This window comes from Lemur catta, chromosome 4 (genome assembly GCF_020740605.2).
Source record: "Lemur catta isolate mLemCat1 chromosome 4, mLemCat1.pri, whole genome shotgun sequence".
Lineage (NCBI taxonomy): Eukaryota > Metazoa > Chordata > Mammalia > Primates > Lemuridae > Lemur > Lemur catta.
The window spans coordinates 35,338,098-35,364,006 of record NC_059131.1 but is presented as its reverse complement, the minus strand read 5'-3'; the positions used below and the strand labels follow the sequence as shown (position 1 = coordinate 35,364,006).

General features: G+C 41.1%; 1 protein-coding gene across 1 annotated transcript; it reads right to left on the bottom strand.

The window, feature by feature from the left end:
• Positions 1 to 2,364: 2,364 nt before the first annotated feature.
• Positions 2,365 to 16,131, bottom strand: EPCAM (epithelial cell adhesion molecule). Its single transcript, XM_045549551.1, has 9 exons — positions 15,889 to 16,131; positions 13,133 to 13,240; positions 12,609 to 12,849; positions 11,893 to 11,958; positions 10,457 to 10,520; positions 9,700 to 9,801; positions 6,559 to 6,762; positions 4,719 to 4,763; positions 2,365 to 2,820 (listed from the first exon to the last, which is right to left on the bottom strand). The coding sequence occupies exons 1-9, from the start codon at positions 15,962 to 15,964 to the stop codon at positions 2,779 to 2,781; spliced, it is 948 nt and encodes a 315-aa protein (XP_045405507.1). The 5' UTR covers positions 15,965 to 16,131; the 3' UTR covers positions 2,365 to 2,778.
• Positions 16,132 to 25,909: the final 9,778 nt, after the last annotated feature.

The following is a 25,909-nucleotide window of genomic DNA, read 5'->3' as shown; positions in this document are numbered from 1 at the left end:
CTTATAATTTTCTCAATAACATTTTCTTTTCTCTAGTTTATCATAAGAATACACATATAACATAAAATATGTTAATCAACTGTTTATTATCAGGAAGGCTTGGGTGAATGGTAGGCTATTAGTTGTTAGGTTCTTGGGGAATCAAAAGTTATATGTGGATTTTCAGTTGTGCAGGGGTGGGTGCCCCAAACCCCTCATGGTTCAAGGGTCAACTGTACTCAACTCTGCTGTTGTAGTGCAAAACAGCCACACCCAATACATAAATGAATGACTGTAGCTGTGCTCCAATAAAACTTTATGGACACTGAAATGTACATTTCATATAATTTTCATATATGAAATACTCTTGATTTTTTCAACCATTTAAAAATGCAAAAACCATCATTGACCCCTGGACTGTATAAAAACAGGTAGCAGGCCAGCCTGATGACCATAAGTTTGATGATTCCTACCCTAGAGAGGTTTCCAGCAAGTTCCACAACTCAAATTTTCAAAAAGTTCTGCCACTGCGGCACCACAGCAACTTCTCTGCTATTCAATGAGTCACAGTTCCTTCTCCCACAAGGTCTGGATCTCAGCCCAGTATAGGGGTTGGGGGGAATGGAGAGGGTCTCTTCTTCAGTTGCTGTCTCAGCCCTAGGGGTAAATGGCTACTTCTTATGTCTACTATTCCTACAGTCTTTATAGTTCTTACTTTTTCTAGCTGTATTAATTTCTATCATTACATAATAAATTGCCACAAATTTAGCATATTAAAACATTATGTCAGTTTCCATGAGTCAGAAGTCTAGGCATAGACTAACAGGGTCTTTTGTCCAGGGTCTCAAGACTGCAGTGAAAGTGTTGGCCAGGGCTACAGTCTCATCAGGGCCTTAGGGGCCTCTTCCACGCTCACTAGTTACTGGCAAAATTCAGTTCCTGTGGTTGTGGAACTGAGGCCCTCAGTTCTTAGAGTCTACCTGCTGCTCCCTGACACATGGCCCTCCCCACAACATGGCAGTTTGTGCCAAAGCTAACAGGAGAGCACCTCTGTTATTTCTGCTTCTTATCTCTTTTAGACGCCCTTGAAAGGTTCACCTGATTAGGTTAGGCCCACCCAGACTAATCGCCCTTTTAATTCAAAATAACTGATTAGGGATCTTAATTACATCTGCAAAATCCCTTCACCTTTGCCATATAATGTAACTTTTATCTCGTTACAGATTAAAATGGCCCATCACATTCACAGGTCCTGCCACACTCAGGGGCGGGGGGGGGGGGGGCAAGTGAATTATATAGGGGATGTACATCAGAGGTAAATCTTGGGGGCCACCACAGAATTCTGCCCAGCACAGAAGGAATACAAATCATAGGTATTTAATAAGTGCTTAAATCTAGCTTTCATATTTTCTTTAATGTTATCCTTTTCATAGTAGTTTTAATAAGTGCTATCAAAAGCAAAATATTTCAGGATATTTCAACTTCATAGTAACTTTTTTTTGGAGATGGGGTCTTACAGTCACCAAGCTAGAGTGCAGTGGTGTCTTCATAGCTCACTGCAGCCTCCAACTCCTGGGCTCAAGCAATCCTCCTGCCTCAGCCTCCCAAGTAGCTGGGGCTACAGGCATGTGCCACCAAAGCTGGCTATTTTAAGTCTTTTATAGAGATGGGTGTCTGGCTGTGTTGCTCAGGCTAGTCTCAAACTCCTGGTCTAAAGTGATCCTCCCATCTCAGCTTCCCAGTGTCAGGATTATAGGTATGAGCCACTGCACATGCCCCATAGTAACTTTTCTAGGTAACTAAAAATAAAATGCATTTGTATCATAATTGTTCATTATGTAAGACACTAAAAATGCTGTATTAAACAGTTTTAACTAGAGCAACCACAGACTTCATGGTTTCTAACACTCTTCAGTAACTAACTCTGCTTCAAGGTATAAGTGTTGTATCAAAACGCCAATTTTTGTCTAAAACAGAATCTTAGATTCACTCAGAATAAAATTGATTTTTCTGTATAGAAGTTCCATATTATGGATTATATACCTTATATATGTTATGTGTATATATATGTTATGTATATATAAAATATATATATTTTAGAGACCAGGTCTCCCTCTGTTACCCATGCTGGAGTGCAGTGGCAAGATCATAGTTCACTGCAGCCTCAAACTCCTGGGCTCAAGTAATCCTCCTGCCTCAGCCTCCCCAGTTGCTTGGACTACAGGCAGGAGCCACTGTACCCGGCCTACATTTTATATCAAATATACATGATTGTAAGTACTCATGGAAAACTCTAATTTGTAGTTGGCATTCAAAGCATTTTAACCTAGTATGTGTATGCCATGAAATCTGAAATTTCACTCAATATGATTCAAAGTTATAAAATTTGGTTTTAAATGTTTTATTTCAAAGTTCATAAAAAAAGTTTATATGTACAAGACTCAAATAGAAAGGCAGCTTTCAATCACAAATGAGTCAGTAGTCATTCAAACTCTACTGTGGAAGCATATCTAATGCATACTCTTCAATGTTATGCATAAATAATTTTAACTATGGAGTCCAAGTTCTGGGTTTTCTATTACATCTGCATATATAAGACACTTGTGGTCAAATTTTAAGATTGGTAAAGTCAATTTTATGCTGCTTATATTCTGAGTACAGACTTCACTATTGCAAATATATGATGTTAACTAACAAAACAGTAATCCTCCAAGATCTTCTCTTTGTCCCATGTTCACACATTTGTAATCTGAGGCTGTTTGCTAACTTCCCTTCTTGTATTTAATCTTCAAGTGACAGTTATGAATTAAGTTCTCGATGCATCTCACCCATCTCCTTTATCTGAAACAAAGAGAAAAAGCACAGGAAAAAAATTTTAAGTAATTTTCCAATCTTTTTTTTTTTTTTTTTGAGACAGAGTCTCACTTTGTTGCCCGGGCTAGAGTGAGTGCCGTGGCATCAGCCTAGCTCACAGCAACCTCAAACTCCTGGGCTTAAGCGATCCTACTGCCTCAGCCTCCCGAGTAGCGGGGACTACAGGCATGCGCCACCATGTCCGGCTAATTTTTTCTATATAGATTTTTAGCTGTCCAAATCATTTCTTTCTATTTTTGGTAGAGACGGGGTCTCACTCTTGGTCACGCTGGTCTCGAACTCCTGACCTCCAGCGATCCACCCGCCTCGGCCTCCCAGAGTGCTAGGATTACAGGCGTGAGCCACCGCGCCCGGCCTAATTTTCCAATCTTTTGTTTATTCTGGAAACAGTTAAAAAAAAACCAAACATTTGGAGAGGAAAGCAAGATGATCCACATTTATAAGACTTATTTAAATTTAAAAAAAAGACATCTGTATTACAAGGAAACACAAATTGAATGTGTCCAAGCTGCTATTTAGAGACAAGATGGCCAAAATGACTATGGAAAGTAGCAAGTATGCTAGATCTTCAAAAATAGATAAGATTTTTATTAAATTTATACTATTTTTATAGCTAGGAAGAATCAGTTCATTTTCTATTACCAATCTTTCATTTTATAGGTGAGGAAATCAAAGTTCAAAAATAAGTACCCCAGATCACATAATTAATTTTAGGCAGAACTGAGACAACAGTGATAATTACTCCTACTACTTACTGTTGACAAACATTTTGCTATGCCAAGCATGGGTCCAACACTTTATGTAGATTAATGTTAATCTTACTTTACACAGATTACATTTAATCTTTGCAACAGGTCTGTACTATTATCCTCATTTTATAGATGAGAAAATATAAAGGCTTAAAGAAGTTATATAACTTGTCCAGCTAATAAGTGATCAAATCCGGGTCTATTGCTCTTAACCACAACACTACATTGTCATTTTGCTTGTCTGTTACAATTCAATTCAGAGACAGTCCCCTAAACCTATGGTCACCAAACCAGGTAAACCAGATGGTTACTGGATTGGGAAGAAAATGCTAGAATTTTCTGGTTCTATTAGATTTTTTCAATATTCTTTTACATTTCTGTTATTTGCTAAAATACTAGTAAGTGGCACATATAAATACACAGATATACAAAAATTGTTGAGTATACAAAAAATATTATTGATAGGGTTCAAGGACAAGTGTGTTCCAATCTAATTCCAAGAGACTAAGCACACTAAAAATCTGACACTTGGATTTCACACTAGTATAGGTGACTAGTTAGTATGCAACAGATTTATTATTGCAAATTAAGTTCATTTAAAATTATTATTTTACTGGCATAGAGACAATATATCAGATCATTAGTAACACTGAGTTTCTCTAATGTGAACTCACTGGAGTATGCCTCTAAAACAGTGGTCCCCAACCTTTTCGGCACCAGAGACTGGTTTCATGGAAGACAATTTTTCCATGGACTGCGGAGAGGAGGGGCTCTGTGGCCCAGTCCCTAACATGCCATGGACCAGTACCAGTCTGAGGCCTGGGGGTTGGGGACCACAGCTCTAAAAGATTCCACTAAATGTTAACACATTATAAAATAAAAATCACAGGTTTTCCATTATACTCTTCTGTGAAGCAGAATTCAATATCAGGTGGTCTGCCATGGAACTCATGCAAGAAAGTTTAGGTAAGAGTGCATTCTAAGACTGTCCTTAAGAGCCTACAGTATAAACGGACTCCAGTATAACTGAGATCCATCAGAGTCTAGGAAGGTATGGTGATGATTAGGAGTAAGAGATTCAACAAAGCCTTTTTATTACTTAAGTAATCCATTTACCTCAGCCTTCTGATACTTTGCCATTCTCTTCTTTCTGGAAATAACCTAAATGGAAGAAAAATGATTACTATTTTAGGACTGATACTCAAAAAAGTTGGTCTAAATTGACATATATGCTATTTTTCTTTTGAGACAGAGTCTCACTCTGTTGCCCTGGGTAGAGTGCAGTGGCGTCATCGTACCTCACTACAACCTCAAACTCCTGGGCTCAAGCAGTCCTACTGCCTCAGCCTCCCAGAGTGCTAGGATTACAGGCATGAGCCACCAACCCCAGGCAACATATATGCTTTTAATGGACACAATTCCTAAACATACTTAAAAATCTATAAATATTTAGTAAAATTGTAATTTAAGAAACAATGAACTAAAACAATGAATAATCTTTAATGAAATTTAAGTTTGGTGTGCATTCTTCTACATATTCTTCCATACTAATAGAAACATACATAAACGCATATGTTTGATGGTCTAAAAGTGGGATCATGTAATATCATCTCTCTTTATAGAGCCTGTATCAACATCATAGGAACCATTCTAAAACCAAAGATATAGACTGAACTCATTTGCATTATCATAGATATATCAGTGTACTCTCCCACTGATACACACTCAGGTTTTTTCCCAGAATCACCCTTATAAGCAAAACTGCATAATCATGAATGTGCTTTTTTTGTACTTATGCGTTCATTTCTACAGGACAATTAGATTTCTAAGATTAATCTTTCATGTTTATTTGCCATCTGAAATTTCTCTTTTATAAATCATCTATCTATACCTGTTGTAATTCTTACTTTAGGTTTCCTTATCAATTTGTAAGAATTCTTTGTATATTATAGATAGTATCCATTTTTGTTTTAGACATGAATATTTTTCCCCAATCTATCATTGATATTTTTTACTTTATAGTATCTTTGCCATATAAAATGTTTAATTTCAATGAAGTCAAATACATATGTCTTTTTCTTCATGGATCTCTTGCCTTCCATGGATTCCCTTGACACAAGGCCATACAAACATTTCCTAATTTTCCTTGAGACTTGTTTTATTTTTTTACATTTTAAACTACAATCTATCTGGAATTTGTGTTGAACAGAGGCAGCACTGCCCAACTCTTTTCACATTGCTGTGTTCTCGACATGCCATTCACATGCAGTCAGGTAATATGGCCAGCCCTGGTAGGATGAAATAGGAATTCCACTTTTGTTTTCTTCCAGATGGATAGCCAAGTATGGTAATTCCACTGAACTGAAAATGTAAGTTCCCATATACCCTCAAATCTCTTCCTGAATTCTGTTGTGTTGTTAAGATTTCCTAATGCTGAAGTATCCTTATATTCCTAAAATAAACCCTGCTTCTTCAGATGATACATTCTTCTGTGGAAACACTGCTGAATTCAATTTGCTAATCTTTACTTAGAATTGTTGCTTCATATTTATCATTTTTAACTCCTTTCTATGCTAACTTTAATTTTGTGTTCTGTTGTTCCATCTTATTGAGTGGCTTGGGAGCTCAGGTGTTTTGAATTAATCCCAGCAGGCGTGTTGACCTGTTTGCAGTTAGAAGAACTGAAGGACATTTACTGTTTGTTGGCAACACAGCTGGCCTGTGAGGTGCTCAGCTGCCACCTTTTTTTGGGTTGGTATCCATTTGTGCTTCATAAAATGGATGTTTTGTTAAAAGGGACCAGGAATGCAATAGAATAATTCACTACAGAGAATTACAAAAAATGAAGATTTTGTTTCATTAAAATGTTTAGAACCTGGATGTAACATTTTCATATTATTAACCTTTTCTTCAAAGAATACACCCTTAAATGAAATTTGACTTGTTCTGTACTCACCAGCACAACAACTCCAGCAATAATTGCTATTGTCACAACCACAATGACAGCAATAACACCAGCTTTTAGACCCTGCATTGAAAATTCTGGTGGTTTTTCATCAACATAGTAAATTAAAGTTTGACCAGGATCCAGGTCCAGTTGTTCCCCATTTACTCTCAAGTCCATTTGCTTAGAAGAATGGAACAAGGATTCACCTTTAAGCTATATTGAAAAGGAGAAAAGCAATTAAAAATGTTTAAGAAAGCCAACTATGGCTACATATAATTACACACCAATTGTATGCCATAAAAACTGCTGCCAAGAATCTTTATGGTTATAGTGGTAACAATCTGCTCCATTGAAACTTTGAAAAAACTTTATTATAGGAAACTTTCAAACACACACAAAAGCAGAAAGAGTAATACAATGAACCTAACACCCACACTCAACAATATCCCCCCATGCACAATCTTACTTCATCTATTCTTATTTCCAGCCCCAACCCCAGCTCAGATTATTTTGAAGTTCGTCTCAGATTTTATCAGAAAATACTTCACCATAATATGTTAAAATTTAACAAAATTTTTATTATTTTGCTCTGCATATTCAGAGAAACTTCTCTAGTAACCAACTGTAGAAATGATCCTTGAAAATAGAAATATTTCTTTAAAATATTTAAAGAAAACATTTTAATCACACCAGTTACATGGTATTTTTTTGTACACAGACTCGTGCACAAAATATTTTTGTAAATCATAACAGTGGAGGATGTTTGCACAAACTAAGTAACTACTGAGGAGATAATAAGTAAGAATTATAGGCCATTTTGACCGAGCAACCCTAGTGACAGGAGCCGAAGCAGCAGCACAGGTTGTTCCTGTTTCCCCTCCCTCTTCCCTTCTCTGGCTGACTTCCCAGGCCCCCTACACTCCAGTCCTACACTCCACAGTCCCGGTTGCCATGTCCCAGAAACAAGACAAAGAGAACCCTGTGGAGGAGACTGGAGGAGACTGGCGAGGAGAAACAGCAAAAATACTTTGACTCAGGAGACTACAACATGGCCAAAGCCAAGATGAAGAATAAGCAGCTACCAAGTACAGGACCAGACAAGACCCTGGTGACTGGTGATGACATCCCCACCCTACAGGATCTGCCCCAGAGAAAGTCCTCGTTCATCACCAGCAAGCTTGCGGGTGGCCAAGTTGAGTGATGCTGCCTGGGCTCGGCCAGATCTTGAGATGCTGCCCCCCTGGGTCCTGTGCTGGCTCCTGCCTCTCCCTGCTTTTGCAGCCAGGGGTCAGCAGGTGGCTCGGGCACAGGCTGGAGAGGCAGAAGCCCCTGCCGGTTGGTGTCCCAGCACATGGAGCCCCTTGGGCTGAGCACCAAGACCTTGAACCTTTTTTATTTTACCTTTTCCCCAAATAACTGCTGGGAGAAATCTCAATGAAATCCTGGGGGTGGGGTTGAGAAGGTGGGGTGGGAGATTTGGGAGAATATGAATTAGGGCTTGCAGTTGATAAAAACATTCCTAATTATCCTCCTCCTTGACCATGTGACTGGTGTAGGGTAGGTGTAAGGGGGAAGAAGTGGAATAGACTAAAGGTAAGGAGTTCTAGTTCAGTTCTGTGGATAAATGCCTTTGGATATGGCTGGAGACTTGGTGCCAGACAAAAGAAACTCAGTCTACATACAACAGATTCAAACAGCTCCTCTGATTCTGTAGAGCTAGCTGAGAACCTAATGTTAATTGTTCATTTAAAAAAGTGCTGTCCTTGGCCAGGCGCGGTGGCTCACGCCTATAATCCTAGCACTCTGGGAGGCCGAGGCAGGAGGATCGCTCAAGGTCAGGAGTTCGATACCAGCCTAAGCAAGAGCGAGACACCCGTCTCTATTAAAAATTAGAAAGAAATTAACCGGACAACTAAAAATATATAGAAAAAATTAGCCAGGCATGATGGTGCATGCCTGTAGTCCCAGCTACTCGGGAGGCTGAGGCAGTAGGATTGCTTGAGCCCAGGAGTTTGAGGTTGCTGTGAGCTAGGCTGACGCCACGGCACTATAGCCAAGGTGACAGAGCAGGATTCTGCCTCAAAAAAAAAAAAAAAACCAAACGAACAAACAAACAAAAAAAGTGCTGTCTTTGAAAGAGATTTGATGTGGGGAGAGGGGAGTGAGTGTGGGGGAAAGGAGCCGTAAGCATGGGGAGCCCCACAGAGCCCAGGGGACTTTTTCAGTATTTGAAAATAAAAAACAAACAAAAAAGACCCACAAAAAAACCCAACCCAGAAATACAAAAAAAAAAAGAATTATAAGAAAGAGTGAAGGTTTTCTAGGCAGAACAATTTGATGAGAGGCATAAATATACATATAAGACAGGCACACGTAAGTGACAGGGAGAATGAAATGAACTGCAGAAGAACCACTTGGAGACACAGTTGGTCCGTTAGTGCAGAAAAAGTTGATGAAAGATCTTTTTTTTTTTTTTTTTTTTGAGACAGAGTCTCACTCCATTGCTCTGACTAGTGTGCAGTGGCATCAGCCTAGCTCACAGCAACCTCAAACTCCTGGGTTCAAGTGATCCTCCTGCCTCAGCCTCCTGAGTAGCTGGGACTATAGGTGCACACCATCATGCCTGGCTAATTTTTCTATTTTTAGTAGAGATGGGGTCTTGCTCTTGCTCAGGCTGGTCTCGAACTCCTGAGCTAAGTGATCCTCCCACCTTGGCCTCCCAAAGTGCTCGGATTACGGGCATGTGCCACTGCGCCTGGCCTGATGAAAGATCTTGAATCCATTGAGGCATGATAGACAACATTATATTTCTTTTTTTTTGAGACAGAGTCTCACTCTGTTGCCCAGGCTAGAGTGCCGCAGCGTCAGCCTAGCTCACAGCAACCTCAAACTCCTGGGCTCAAGCAATCCTCCTGCCTCAGCCTCCCATGTAGCTGGGACTACAGGAAAGCGCCACCATGCCCGGCTAATTTTTTCTATTTTTAGTTGTTTGGCTAGTTTCTTTCTATTTTTAGTAGAGATGGGGTCTCACTCTTGCTCAGGCTGGTCTCAAACTCCTGACCTCAAGCAATCCTCCCACCTCGGCCTCCCAGAGTGCTAGGAACATTACATTTCTGAATACAGGAATAAAACAAGGAAGATTATACTCACATCTTTTTCAAAATAATAAGCCACATCAGCTATGTCCACATCATTACGAGTTTTCTGAGTAGAATTTTGTATCAGATCAATAGTGATAACATTATTCTCATACTGGGGGAAAAATTGAAAAATACAAATTGGTATTAATATAATCCAAAACATATGAAGATATCATTCAATAATCAGAATATTCAGTGTAGAATTAATGTAAAACTAAAATACTAAAGAAATGAAATCCAAAACGCAGTATGCATTTACCATGTTGTTTTTAGAGAGCAAAAAGATATATTCCTTCTAAAATGACATTAATTTTAATTCAGAAAATATAAGAATAAATTCATACTGCCTCTAAAGAGTTCCATCACACTAGTCACTCATCTTTTTTTTCATACCAGAGTTGAAAGAGTTAAGAAAGGGCTAACTAGGTAAGGACTAGTTCCTCAAACCAAAGAAGATGGGAAACTAGAGTAATATTCTAAAGTACATATGTGCCAAAAGCAATCAGAGAAAGAGGTTCTTCAGGGTAAGAAGATTCACATGTCTTAGGAATACTAAGACATACTACATTTTTTTAAGGGTAAAATGGGGTTTTCTAAAGGCTATGGAAGGAGAACTACCACCACAGGAAATTTGCATTAAGTACCCAGGACTTAAAACTGTTACTCAAATGCATTTAACCACTATTAAGATCACTGGTTATCCTTTATACCAAAACCATGTTGTTCTACCAACTTTCTGCTAAAGCTCATTTATTAGAAAATCATACCAGAATATTTGTGATGTATTTTGGATCCAGGTGATAACGAGTTGTGAGTGTCTGCTGAAGCGCACTGTAAATAATTAAAAATCTGTGTTAAAAGAAATGTTTGTACCACACAACAGTAAGAAGCACAATTTTTTAACTAAGCAGATAGCCCAAGGTCTACAATTGTCATTAACTAAAGTTGAAATTTTTATGCCATTTTGCAATGGTCATAATAATAAATGATTCAGGCTAGAATTGTCCATTGATATAACTGCTGAGTGTCAGTTTAATTAGAAAAAGAATATTTACACAGTATCTAAGCATCTGCCCACAGATTGATTATTAACTACAAAGGGGAAAATGGTAATTTTACAATGGAAAAACCTAGTGGATACTACTTTAATCAAAGTTAACATTACTAGTAAACAGATAAATGGACATCATGCACCTTCTGATGCAAAGTACTGTGAAGGACACAAGATCACTTAAATAGTTTTCCTACCAAAAATGCATAACCTATTTTCAGTGAAGAGGAAATGTCAGGCCAGGCACAGTGGCTCACGCCTGTAATCCTAGCACTCTGGGAGGCCAAGGCAGGAGGATTGCTTGAGCTCAGGAGTTTGAGACCAGCCTGAGCAAGAGTGAGACCTCATCTTTACTAAAAATAGAAAAATTAGCTGGGCGTTATGGCATGTGTCTATAGTCCCAGATACTCGGAAGGCTGAGGCAGGAGGATCACTTCACCTCAGGAGTTTAAGGTTGCAGTGAGCTATTATGACACCACTGCACTCTTCCCTGGGCAACACAACGAGACTGTCTTAAAAAAAAAAAAAAAGGAAATGTCAGACAAACCCAAATTTGAGGGACTTAATATAAAACAACTTGCCCATGCTCTTGAAAAATTCATATCATGAAAGACAAAGAAAAGCCAAGAAACTGTTCCATATTAAAAGAGACTAAAGAGTCATGACAACTAAATGCAATACATGACCTTGGATTGGGTCCTGGATCAAAGACGAGAAACTTACTACAAGGGACAACACTGGGAAAACTGGCACAATGTAATATAACATTAAATTTCCTGAATTTGATCATTGTATAGTGGTTTATTTAAGAGAAGGCCTTTTGATCTTAAGAAAAGATACACTAAAGTACTTAGGGGCAATGGGATAGGACATTTACAGTTTGCTCTCAAGTGGTTTATACATGCATAAAGTACACACACATATGAATCCACACATACACATATAAAAAGAAAGTGTGGCAAAATGTTAATTGGTGAATCTAAGTGAAGGGAACCACAGGAATCTTTGTACTATTGTTGCAATTCTATTTCAAATAACTTTATTTTTCAGAAATATAAAAAAGCATTTAGAATTGGTTTTTCTAATGGTGTAGGATAGAAGATTTGAGCACCAATTGTGCAAGAATAATATGATGCATTTAATTGCACTTACTTCTGCAAACTTTGAACATCATAAGGTTTTTCTCTTGCTTTGTGTTTTAGTTCAATGATGATCCAGCTATAAAGTAAAAAACAGTATCAACTGACTATAACTCAAGTCTTTTATACTACTTTCCTAATAAGCTAATACTAAAATTCTCAAGTGGAATTACGGTAGAGCTAACAGAAAAAGGATGTGGGCAGTAGGTATACCCATAATTTCTCCCCTCATACATCCTTCATAAAGAACCCATCCAGGAGGGAACACCCTTTCTAATATTGACCCCCTACTCTCTGGCTATCTGACCACAACAGAAGTCAAGGCTGAGCTGGCTGTGTTGGTTCCCTGTTCAAGTGAAAAGACAAAAAAAGGCACTGAGAAAGAGAGAAAATTGATGGTGAGGCTTCAGAAGATGGAAATGGAGAAAGTACTGGTTTTGGTCCTGACATCTTTCCAGTTTCTAGTCCCTTCCAATAAAGTATTTTCTGCTTAAGGTAGCTTTAGTGGGTTTCTGTTCCTTTTGACTAAATAATCCCTAAGACAAGCATATCTCACTTTTAAAACACATTAAATGAGCGAATATATAAATAGATTAAATTATTCATATACATTATATCCTTTCCTATCTTTTGAATTCTAAACCATGAAATTATATTATATATTCAAAAATAAGTTTAATTAAATGAATCTGAAACACATGAAAACAAGTAACAGGCAGTCCCACTCACTAGGTCCTCACTCGTTCGGAGCAGGTTATTTCACTGTCCTTGTCAGTTCTTCTGACCCCAGCAGTGTTCACACACCAGCATGTGGCAGTGCCATTGCACTGCTTGGCTTTAAAGAACCCCTGCTCATCGCAGTCGGGGTCATAAAGCCCGTCATTGTTCTGCAGAGCCCCTTCAGGTTTCACTCTTCTCCCAGACTTTGAGCCAGTCATTTCTGCCTTCATCACCAAACATTTGGAAGCCACTGAAAAGAAAGCTTAATGTCACACTGAAAAATAACTGGTTTCATACTTACAGGGGAAAAATTTTTTTAATTTAACTCCAAACTCCTAGGGCCAAAGATTATTTCAAACTTTCATATTCCCACACTTTCTTTCTGAAGATAAAAGCTTCAGATATGAGATAATTTCGACAAAGTAACAGCATACAGATTTGAGCCAATAAAACTCTGCCCAATTTGAGGCATGTCAATTAAAGAAGTATTAAGTCAAAATAAAGTTTAAAGGTAATAAGGATATTTTACTTACGTTTTGAGCAAATGACAGTATTTTGTGTACCAATTGAAGTACACTGGCACTGACCATGTACGTTCAAAAAGCAGTCTGTGGACAGCTTGTAGTTTTCACAGATACATTCTAGAAAATGAAAAAAAATTCACTTTAAAATGTAGATTCAGGCCGGCCGTGGTGGCTCACACCTGTAATCCTAGCACTCTGGGAGGCCGAGGTGGGAGGATTGCTTGAGGTCAGGAGTTCGAGACCAGCCTGAGCAAGAGAGACCCCCGTCTCTACTAAAAATAGAAAGAAATTATATGGACAGCTAAAAATATATATATATATAGAAAAATTAGCCAGGCATGGAGGCGCATGCCTGTAGTCCCAGCGACTCAGGAGGCTGAGGCAGTAGGATCGCTTAAGCCCAGGAGTTTGAGGTTGCTGTGAGCTTGACACCACGGCACTCTAGCCTGGGCAACAGAGTGAGACTCTGTCTCAAAAAAAAAAAAAAAAAAAAAAAGGTAGATTCAATTAGCAACTGTGATATCCCAGGTGAATTATGTTCTGACAATAATATCCAAGTTACAGGGACACAAAGCCTTAAGATGGTCCTGAATGTTTTACTTTCAAGCTACAATTTTGTGCTTCCTAAGTGGCATTTGCTAAATGCTTTGCATACATAGTCTAATCTGCATGCATTCCTGTTTCAATTTTTTTAAACAAGGACTCAGCCATCCAAACATCATATCCAGCTTTGCCTTTGTGATACTTCCAATCTCAGCTCTTTCTTTCCTCCTATCCTGCTAGAAGCATCCCTGCCTATAAGTCACTTCTTCTTTTCCAAAAAACAAATCAACAACTCCAATTCTAGGATCTGTGAATCCTCACCTTCTCTCCCTCTCCCACCTCATTTTCTTAAATAAGGGATACTTGCTTTTGGGTTTAACAGGAACATATTCAATCTCTAGACCACTTTATATCTTGGAAAAATTATACTTTCAGTTTAATTTGGGGGCATCCTTGTATGTGGGTTTCCTAACTAAATCAAATCCTGGCACCTAATTTTGAAAGTGATACTAAGCAACCCATTCTGGGTATTGATGTCAGTTTAATAGTTTTATCCTTGACTTCATCCTTGACTTTTATCCTTTAACTCAAATGAAGTTAAAGCTGATTTTAACTTCAAATTGGCAAGCCCATCTAATTCCTTTTATTTGTCTAGTTAAGAGAGCACAATCATTGAAAACAAAAACTAGCATGACAAACCAAAGACTTTTTATATGGATCCTTCATATCCCAAGTACCCTAAGTGGACTTTAATTTTTCCTAGTGTCTGTTATAATCGGTATGGACCCCTTATAATCTGTCCAGCACTAAACACAATATTGGAGTCACAAAAGGAGAAAGTATGGCAGCTGTCCTCAAGAAGTTAAAATCTTATGCAGCACTATACTGTACTTGTATAAAACACATTTTTCATCCCCAAAGGATGTGAAACTTAAAACAGACCAGTCAGGTACAGACTTTCTGAGCATATGCCTATAGCAACTATTACCATTTTAAAGTAATTTAATAATATGAAGTACTAAGTCCCAGATTGAAGCCAGAAAAATCACAAGTTGATTAAACTGCATTATTTTCAAAGTGTAGTTGTTGAATTTAGGCCACCCAGTTGGTGAAAGTATAAAAGCCTTTAGAGAGAGCTTGTCACTTCACTTCTAGGCAACATCTTATAAATAAATCAAGAGATGGCAGCCAAGCTGCTTATTCCAGAGTAAGAAAACCTGGAGGCCAGGCACAGTGGCTCACGCCTGTAATCCTAGCATTCTGGGAGGCCAAGGTGGGAGGATCGCTTGAAGTGAGGGGTTCCAGACCAGCCTGAGCAAGAGCCAGACCCCGTCTCTACTAAAAATAGAAAAAAGTAGCTGGGCATGGTGGTGCGCACACGTTGTCCCAGCTACTCCCGGAGCTGAGGCAGGAGGATTGCTTGAGCCCAGGATCCACTGCACTCCAGCCTGGATCTTATATAGGTAAAAGATCAAGATATAAAACTACATGTTTAGGTTTAAGGTAATGTTAAGAGCACGTCTAAAAGAAAAAAAAAGGACACAATTATTAATTGTGGGACTCCCGAAGTGGTGGGATTACAGGTTCTTTACTGTTTATGGTTATTGTTATTTCTGCCTCCCTACAATAAACTTATAAAGCATTACTCATATGATTCTTAGAAAAGGGAAAACATCCACACGCCCTGTGGTCAAGGCCCGGGAGGCCCGTCTCCCGCGCGCAGGTGCGTAGCGGCCCTGGCCGCCTGCCCACAGCCACCTGTCCCCAGCCGAGGTCCACATCCGGGGCCCGCCGCAGGCGACCCGAGTAGGGGAGGCACGGCTGGTCGCCGTCGCAGAGACTCCACCACCGGCCCGGGCTGGTCCGTAACTCCAAGTTCGTCCAGCCAGAGGGGGTGGGCACGCCCTGGCTTGAGGCCTTGGTTGTGTGGCCGCAGGATCTCCACACGAGGCCACTCCGTTCCCCGCCTGTCCCCGCCCCGGGCCACTTCCCTAGACGGGCGCACAAGGCTGAAAAGTGCGGCTGCTCCCTCCAGCCGGCGTGAGCGGGCGCCTTCCCGCCGCCGCCTCCGCGCGGAGGGCCCAGCCCGGGCTCAGCCCGCGCCAACGGTCTGCAGGCGGGAAAGCCTGTTGGGCCCCTCCCCATCACCCCCACCTCGGGCGTCGAGGACTGCCACCCCGCCCAGCGCGACTCCACAACTGCGCTCCAAGTCCACACCTCACCTTGCTGAGCCGCAACCACTGTCACCGTCGCCGCCGCGAGCAGGAGCCCGAACGCAAGGGCCTGGGGGGGAGCCATGACGCGCGCCGAGAAGAGGGGCGTGGGGCGGCCCCGGGACTCGCGGGAGGGCGCGGGGAGCCGCGGGCCGGCCGGGCGGCTCGAGGCCTGAGGCGTGCGAGTCGGCGTCGGGGGGACTGAGGCGCGGCGGCTCCCGTGCCGGCTTAAGATGCGAGCTCTCCGAGGGACTGCGCGCTCTGGGTGCGCGGCAGGGCGGAGCACAGACCTGCCCGACCTGGCAGCCCCGCCCCTCGGCCGCTACTCGGGGCTGCTCACCTCCGCGGGCCGGAGCTCGGCGATGAGTCACCGCCCGGGGGCGGGGGGCGGGGTAGGCGCCCCTCCCCCCTCCCCCTCCCCTCCCCCAGCTCGGCCGTTGGGGCGCAGCCTCCTCCCCAGGTGAGCGCCCGCGCTCCGCCCCGCCCCGCGTCGCCCCAGGTGCTTCCTCCCGGTGGCGGCCGCTGGTACCCTTGGTGGCCTCGGAGATGTTTTAGTACTCTACTGCGACTTTACCCTGAAGAGCCGTACTCTCTAAGCCTTGAAGAATGGCGCCTGGGGAAAAGGGTGGGGGGACTGAAGCACAGGGAAGCTAAAATGCAATACAAAGAGAAGCGCAGAGCCGTCCGAAGCACCTTAAAACAAACGACCTTTGAGCTTTACTTGACAGTCTAATTGTACTCTTTTGAAACTAGGAAAAAAAAAAGAAGAAAGAAGAAATCTCCCTAGCTCTCTGAGAATGACCAATTCGTATTTCTTTATAATTACGCTCAATAATTCTTTTCCCTTTTTTATAAGTATTTTTAGCACTTGAAGACGTAGGAAAATGTGTTCCCATAGAGCCAAATGCTGGGAGCCGAGATAATTTTGGTTTTGACTAATATTAGAAAACAATGTTGATGAGTCCTTCGACAAGAAAATTCAGGGAAGTAAAACAAAGGACAATAATTTATTTCAGTGCAAATGAATTCAAATCACAACACACTATTATTAGCCTTAAAATTGTAATGACTTAAAGCTTTTAATAACTTCTATGTGTTTTTAATGCTATTTTTGTTAGCTGTAATATTATAACCTATTTAAAAGAGGCTTTTTATCTGCTTAAGAAATTGTGAGTGTAACAGTTCAAAAGGGGAAAGGTGAAAAGCAATTTTAAGACTCAACTAAATTTGATTAATTTTTACAAGTATGTCAAGTCAAAGATTATGCTTATATTGAATAATAATTTAAGTGTGTTGTACTCTCCTGTTGAAGTATATGCAAGTTGATTAATGTAAATAGTCACATTGGTATAAGTATCTCTATAATTTGAATTTTACTTGATGCATTAAGTAAGCTATTTAATTATTAGATTTTGACATCTTAAGGAAATCCTGCCAGTGTTTTAAATATATTAATAAATCTGAGTTGCTAGACCTAGTTTTGGAGATTTGTGGTCTGTTGAGCAATTTGTTTTAAGTGGAAAGAATAGTACCAACAAATCAGGAACAAGTTATCAACCAGATTTTTATTGTCTGCTGCATTTTGGATGTTTTCAGGAAGTTGGACACTGCCAGCTCCCAAACTACACATACTTTTCCCAAGAATCATCTAACTGGCTATTGTGGCTTTATTTGCAAAATGTTCCATTGCCAGGTCTAAATCTGTTACTTAATCAGGAGAACTACATCTTACAACTTGACAGCTGTTTATTGTTCGTTGCAATGAAGTGAATTGAGTAAACATAATTATTAAATAGATGACAAAATACCATACTAATCTCTGACTCATAGAATCTGAGTGTGCATCCAAGGTATTGTTTATTTTTATAGCTCTTTAACACCTCAATTTGTCATTCACTGCTCAAAATTACTCTCATTTTATGCTTTGTGAATCTTCTGTAGTTCTAGTGTCATATTTAAGAACATATATTACTATTTGGTAAGATTTCATACCCAAATATATTTCTAAAATCATTCTCAATTTTTATAGAGTTGCTTTTTAATTTGTAATCAGTTTGACATATAATATTTGACTAAGAAAGAAACACGACAAAATTTAAAACAATAGCTAAACTCTTCTAACCAAACTCCTGAAGTCCATCAACTAAGAACCCAATTAAAAAGTCACAACAAAAGCCAAAGTGTGGATGGAAAAGGAGAGAAACTAGTTAGGAAAAGATATAATGGGCAGTACAGAGTATTAATTGATAGAATAGGGGCATTTTTTTTTTTTGAGACTGAGTCTCACTCTGTTGCCTGGGGTAGAGTGCCATGGTGTCAGCCTAGCTCACAGCAACCTCAAACTCCTGGGCTTAAGCGATCCTTCTGCCCTCAGCCTCCTGAGTAGCTGATACTACAGGCATGTACCACTATGCCTGACTAATTTTTTTCTAATGCCTGGCTAATTTTTTTCTATATATATTTTTAGCTGTCCAGATCATTTCTTTCTATTTTTAGTATAGACAGGGTCTTGCTCTTGCTGAGGCTGGTCTTGAACTCCTGACCTCAAGTGATCCTCCCACCTCGGCCTCCCAGAGTGCTAGGATTACAGGCGTGAGCCACTGCGCCCAGCCTAAAGTAGGGGTATTGATTATGACCTTTCTCATGAATATTAAGGGATACCTCTAAATAAAAAAAAAAAAAACAAGACACATATATTGCGGGGAAAGTATCATGTTCCTTAGGAAGAAAAATTAAGAGTGCTATTTAAGGCCAGGTGTAGTGGCTCATGCCTGTAATCCTAGCACTCTGGGAGGCCAAGGTGGGAGAATCACTCGATGTCAGGAGTTCAAAATCAGCCTCAGCAAGAGCAAGACCCTGTCTCTACTAAAAATAGAAAGAAATTAGCTAGACAACTAAACATAGAAAAAATTAGCCGGGGCTGGTGATGCAGGCTTGTAGTCCCAGCTACTTGGGAGGCTGAGGCAGGAGGATCGCTTGAGCCCAGGAGTATGAGGTTGCTGTGAGCTAGGCTGACCCCACAGCACACTAGCCTGGGCAACAGAGTAAGACTCTGTCTCAAAAAAAAAAAAAAAAAAAAAAAGAATGCTATTTAAGAAAATTATTTGGTTAATATCCTATAGTTTTTTCACATAGATTTGAAAAGGGATGTCTGTGCATATGTATATACTATGTAGAATTTAATGAAACATTTAAATGGGATGAATTTCATTCTTACGGATGGTTAAAATCTGTAAACGTTTATTATAATTAGGCTACCAGTTCTTAAAGTTTTTGCTATTCCATGAATAATACAAGAGTAGAAAACAAAAGTACTCTAAGGGCATGGTAGCTCATGCCTGTAATCCTAGCACTCTGAGAGGTTTAGGTGGGAGGATCGCTTGAGGACTTGAGGCCTGGAGTTCAAGATCAGCCCGGGCAATAGCGAGACACCCTGTCTCTACTAAAAATAGAAAGAAATGATCTAGACAGCTAAAAATATATATAGAAAAAAATTAGCCAGGTATGGTGGCACATGCCTGTAGTCCCAGCTACTCAGGAGGCTGAGGCAGGAGGATTGCTTGAACCCAGGAGTTTGAGGTTGCTGTGAGCTAGGCTGATGCCACAGCACTCTAGCCCAGGCAACAGAGCGAGACTCTGTCTCAAAAAATAAAATAAAATAAGAATAAAGCTAGCTTCATGGCCGGGCGCGGTGGCTCACGCCTATAATCCTAGCACTCTGGGAGGCCGAGGCGGGCGGATCGTTGGAGCTCAGGAGTTCGAGACCAGCCTGAGCAAGAGCGAGACCCCGTCTCTACTAAAAATAGAAAGAAGTTATATGGACAGCTAAAAATATATATAGAAAAATTAGCCGGGCATGGTGGCGCATGCCTGTAGTCCCAGCTACTCGGAGGGCTGAGGCAGGAGGATCGCTTAAGCGCAGGAGTTTGAGGTTGCTGTGAGCTAGGCTGATGCCATGGCACTCACTCTAGCCTGGGCAACAGAGTGAGACTCTGTCTCAAAAAAAAAAAAAAAAAAAAAAGCCAGCTTCATGGGCATGCAACCAGTGTGGTAACACAGGACCCCATGCTTAAAAGGATCCCACACTTGGTTTAATGCTCTGTTGTCACTATTTTGAAGTTGTTAAGGATATTTTAACAAGGGATCTCACATTTTCATTTTGTACTGAGCCCCAGAAATTATATAGCTGGTCCTGTTAGCACTTTCATATAAATGGAATTATACCTATGTATTAATAATTTTTCATTTAAAGCTTCCTTTGCTCAGCATGTTTTTGAGATTCATCATGTTAACATTTATTGATAATTTGTTCTCTTTTATTGCTGAGCAGTCAGTGTTTTATTGTACAAATACACCATAGTTCATTTATTCATTCTCCTGTTGGTAGATACTGGGATGTTTCCAGTTTCGGGCTATTATGAATACAGTTGCTATGAACATTCTTGCACAGTTCTTTTTTGTGGACACAAGAATGCCTTAGACAAGATGTCTCTACATGGAGGACTATTAGTATTTTAGATAGGATGTTCTTCGTAACATTTCAAGGAGATTAGTCTTCAGCCACTCAATCCCCTCATTTTGACAACCCAGAAAAGCCTCCACACACTTCCAGCCCTCTGGGAGGGCCGTACCACTTTTGATTGAGAGCTGCCTTAAATAATAGCATACCTTGATTTCAGGAATGCATTTGACCTAATGTCTCATATTGCTATGATAAGATAGGCAAGGTATGCCGGGAGAACAGGAAGGAGGTCAATGGGGCTGGAACTGGGTAATTAAGAGGGGAGAAGTTTGAGGGCAGGAGTGATCTCTTGCAATGCCATAAGGAATGGTAAGGAGTTGGAAGATTATTCTGATATATAGACAGAATAGAGGACAGGCATGTTTTATGTTGTAAAAAGAGCACTTCTGGGTGCTTTGTAGAGAATGGATGGCAAATGTAAGAATGGAGATGAATTAAGAAACTATTGTAGTAGTCCAGGTGAGAAATTATGTCAATTTGGGCAAGGATAGTGTCTGTGAAAATGGAAAGAAGTATCAATATCTAAGAGTGATATTTTTGGAGTTACAGGAGATAGGATTTGCTAATACCAATGTAGGGATATGAGGGGAAGGGAAGAATCAAAGATGACTTCTAGGTTTTCAGCTTGAGCAGCTCTGGGGGGACGATGGTGCCATCTGCTGAGATGGGGAGGACTGCAGGAGGAAGGGACTTGGGGGGAAAGTTTGATCATCCATACAGAGATTCAAATAGAGTGTGGCATATGCAAGTCCCAGTCCCTATGGGGGTCATCTGCACATAGGTGGCATTTTAGAGCTAAGGGAGGGTATGATGTAATGAGGGAGAGAGTGTGAATAGAAAAAAGAGTTTAGGATGGTGCCCTGATGTACTCCCTGATTCAAGGGTTTGATAGAAGAGGAGGAGGCAGGAAAGGAGCTGCAGGATCAGGGGCCAGTGACATGGGGATAAACTAGGGAAAGGGGTTTTCAAAATACCCCTGAAGCCAAGACAAATAGGGGTTTCAAAATACAGTTAAGGGTCAACGGTGCTGAATGCTGCTGCGAAGTCAAGGATGATGGCACAGAAAAATTCACTGGATTTGTCATTTCAGTGGAATGGTGGCCAGCATGGAGAGAAATTGAGAGAAAAAGGCAATCAAGGAATAGGGAGAACAAATGCAGATAACTCTTGCAAGATGTTTTACAAGGGGGGAAGAGAAAAGGGGTAGTAAGTAAAGTGAGAAACATGAGGGCTCAAGGGAGGGTCTTGCTCATCCGAGAGATAATACAGCACATTGATGTGATGACGAAAATGAGCCTGGTGAGAGAGAAGACGGGTGACATGGGAAGAACAGGAATAAGTGAAGGAGGGACATCCTCGAGGAAGGGAGAGAGGTGAGGGAGGAGACCCAGAGCACTACCGGAGGGGCTGGGCCTTGAGAAGCGCAGGGCGGGTCTGCTTTTGCAGAGCAGGTGGAGGCAGTGGCAGATGCATCAGCCACCCTGGTGGTGGGAGAATGGAAGAGTTCTGCTCTGACCCTTTCATAAACAACACGGGGAGTGAGGTCACCAGCTGAGAGAAGGGTATGGGGGACGAGGAGACACAGAAGTTATTATTTTTTTATTTTTATTCTGAAATAATTTTCTGTCTATAGAGGAGTTGCAAATATAGGACAGAAAGTTTCTATATGACCTTTGCCCAGTTACCCCTAGTGTTATTAATAATATTTTACATAACCATGGTACCTTTATCAAGACTAAGAAATTAACCTTGGTATGGTATCACTAAGCCATAGACTTTGTCTGAAATTTCCCAGCTTTTTCCATTACTGTCCTTTCACTATTGCAGGATCCAATCCAGGGTCCCACACTGCATTTAGTCATTATATCTCGTTAGTCTCCTCCAATCTAGGAGAATTTCTCAGTCTTTTCCTTTTTTTCTGACCTTGACACTTTTGAAGAGAACTGGTCAGGTGTTTTATAAAATGTCCCTCAACCACAGTTTGTCTAACGTTTTCTCATGAGTAGACTGAGGTTATGGGATTTGGGGGAGAATGCCACAGAGGTAGTAAGCCCTTTTCGTCACATCATGTTGGTGACTACATGATATCAGTATGGTTTATTACTGGTTATGTCAACCTTGATCACTTGGACAAGCTGGTGTCTGCCAGATACTTCCTCTATTAAGTTTCTACTTTTACCTTTTCATACTCTATTCAATAGAAGTGAGTCACTACATTTAGCCCAAGGGGAGGGAAATTAAGAGGCACCCCGTGAAGGGAGGTATATTAAACAATTTATGGACATATGTTAAAACCATCAGAGTTGTAATAAATGTTCTAGGGAAGATAATTTGAGGCTATATAGACATTTTATTTCCCCTTAAAGCTATGTGCTATGGGCACTTTTTAGAAAAACAAGGAAAAATTGAGAAAGAGTCATTTTAGAGTAGGAAAGTGAACTTTCCTGGGAAACATGATGGTGATGCCAGGCGGTATGGAGTGGCCATTTGAGGCTGGACTGAAATCAGTCATCTTCCTTGTGTGATTTTCTCCAGTAGTTCCCAGCTGCTTGGGTGCAGGCTCTGAGGAGTAGGTCATGGAGTTCAATCAGAATAGGATATTTCAGGTCAGTATGATAGAAGAGAAAGGGACAAGATGGTTCTAGATGGCATTTGCAAAAGTGAGATGAGAATGCTGGGCCCCGGAACCTAAGCAGGGTCTGGAAGTGAAGCCCAGAGAAGAGAGAGAAATGGTTGTCAATGACAATGGGAGCTCTTGAGTAAGTGAGCTGGAAGGGTAAAAGGTGGTAGCAGGGGCTTCAAAGAAGCTGGGTGTCTGAAGGAAGAAAGGAAAGAAATAGTTTGGAAATGGTAGGTAGAAAACTACTACACCTCCTGGCCCTGAGGTGACTGGGATGTCAGGTAAAAACAGCTCTACCTGCAAGGGCTTCTCAGGAGATGGTGTCCTCAGGGACATCTGGGTTCATTTACTGCCAGGAGGTGAAAGGAACGTTCAAAGAAGAGGATGGGACTATGAGGACAATTTTCTTTTCTTTCTTTCTTTCTTTCTTTTTTTTTTAAAGACTGTTCAAGTGAAGCAGCGGGAGTGGAGAAGGAACAAAGGAATCTATAACTGATTGTGAGCAATTAGTTGTAAACACCACTGCACTGGGACCAACGTTTTCTTTTTTCTTTCCTTTTCTTTGCTTTGCTGTTCTTTGCTATTCTTTTCTTTTCTTTTTTGAGACGAGGGCTCGTTCTGTCACCTGGGATAGAGTGCAGTGGCATCATCATAGCTCATTGCAACCTCAAACTCTTGGGCTCAAGCGATTCTCCAGCCTCAGTCTCCTGAGTAGCTGGGACTATACATGTGTGCCACCACACCCAGCTAATTTTTCTATTTTTTGTAGAGACAGGGTCTTTCTCTGTTGCTCAGGCTGGTCTTGGACTCCTGGGCTCAAGTGATCCTCCCACCTCAGCCTCCCAAAGTGCTAGGATTATAGGCATGAGCCACTGCTCTCAGCCACTATGAGAACATTTGATGGTGACATATCTGGTTACAAAGGGCACAGTGGAAGAGTTTGGGAATGGGAGGGAGAGGGGTTTGATCAGATTAGAGGACGATCTCAGGGGTACTGGGGTGAGTATCCAGTCTCGATGTTGGATGACCTAGAAGGCGTATTCTTCTGGCAGCAACTAAGGCAAATGGCAATGTCATGATGGGATTAGCCTGAGAAGCTCTTGGAGGAAGATGGGAAATCAGCCTAAACTTGTGTGAAGATTGAATAGTTAGTATGACTGTTAGGGGGCTTCAGGATGACTGTTCTTCCCCACAGAGTACAGTGGTGGTGGCAGCCTTTATAGGCAGAGGTAGAAGTGCTCTCTCTGGGAGCATAGGGTAACATAGGGGCTGCGGGGCGACTGGTCTTAGCTTCATAGCTACCTGAATGGTTGAGCTGTGATCATTAATAAGTACTTATTGTGCATCTACTTTGTGTAAGACTTAACTATTCAACACTGAGAAAAGAATACAGTGTCCTCATGGCCAGCTCATAGAGGAAACAATTGGTTCCAGATATCCTGTTCTGGCTTACATAGAAGGAAATAGAGTGTGGCAAACAGAGGCGGACATTAACCTTTGCCTTATCAGGATCAGAGAGGGGTGGGTCTTTATGATGGGTCATTTACAATGCGTGCAACAGCCCGAATGAAACCTTAGAGGTTTTTTTAGACATGGTGGTGCTCATGTTTAATGACACCTCTGAAGCAACCAAATATATACAAACAATTATGAGGAACTTTCCTCCCAGACTGGGTCAAAAAAGGCTGTCTCCATGAGTTCTCCTGGAGCTGGTTGAGGACTAATGCATTGGCAGTTTGCAAGGTATGATAAGGAAACAAAAAGGGAAAGATACACACTTAGACTACTCTCCTTTCTGGAATGATCTGTATGTCCCAACTCCTGAGATGTCCCTAGAAAATCAAGGCTTGTGATAAGAATGAACTAAATGTTAAACCAGTTTGAGCAAGAGTGACATCCCATCTCTACTAAAAATAGAAAAATTAGCCAGGTGTCGTGTGCACGACAGCTACTTGGGAGGCTGAGGCAGGAGGATCACTTCAGCCCAGGAGTTGGAGGTTGCAATGAGCTATGATGACACCGCTGCACTCTAGCCAGGGTGACAGAGTGAAACTCTGTCTCAAAGAAAAAAAAAAAAAAAGAATGAACTAAATGTGACAAACTTCATTTCATTTATACTCCTACTCAGGATGAGGGAATTATCAAGTGTCATAGTCCGGCTGAGACACACACAACACACATCATCACTGTACACAAAACTGACTCAGAGTGTACTCAGCTTGATAATGTTGCTGGGAGTCCTGGTTGTCCCCATCCTACAGCACCAAGGATCAGAAGTCATCGAGGACGGGGTGAGTAAGAGGGAGAATGATGGCAGGGAATTAGTAGAAGGAAGTGAAAAAAGAAGGAAACCAAGAATGTGGATAGAGCATTGGGGGAGGGAGGATTTGTCATGTCTGTTGGTTGGTTTCCTGTTTGCAGAAGAGAAGGGGAACTTCAGGAGTCTGCAGGGAAGTCTTGCGGACAGATCAAGTAGTGACCACATTCCCATTCCCATGCAGGATTTACTAGGTGAACCAGCAGCTGGTTAAAATAGTGGTGGTGGTGATGATGATATAAAGTCCTATAGAAAGCAAATCTACAGTTAGCATCCCCCCTGCCTTCCCCCTGGGACGCCCCCCTCCTTTCTCCTCCATGGTGAGCAACTCACAGAACTTGCTGGAATACAGCTAGCAGCTAATGGGTGCTGAGTTGAATCTCTTACACAGTTGGAGCACTGTTAAGAACCAGGTTTCCACCTCCTCTTTGGTCAAAAAAACAGTCCAAGGAAATTAGTATGTGGGTCTTAATGCTACAGATAGTTAAAAGAATATCTCAGACTGGTGAAAGGTTAGTGAGCCATCTTGATGTGGAGGACATGGCACTTTGCTTCTGTATGCTTTCTTTCG

What these genes read in the sequence shown, in the direction of transcription:
- EPCAM (XM_045549551.1), bottom strand. Translation starts at nt 15,964, where the DNA reads ATGGCTCCCCCCCAGGCCCTTGCGTTCGGGCTCCTGCTCGCGGCGGCG. An exon ending in AATACATCACAAATATTCTG is followed by an intron (nt 9,802 to 10,456) that starts GTATGATTTTCT and finishes TTTTTCCCCCAG; the next exon opens with TATGAGAATAATGTTATCAC. An exon ending in TTGCTGGAGTTGTTGTGCTG is followed by an intron (nt 4,764 to 6,558) that starts GTGAGTACAGAA and finishes TCTTCCATTTAG; the next exon opens with GTTATTTCCAGAAAGAAGAG.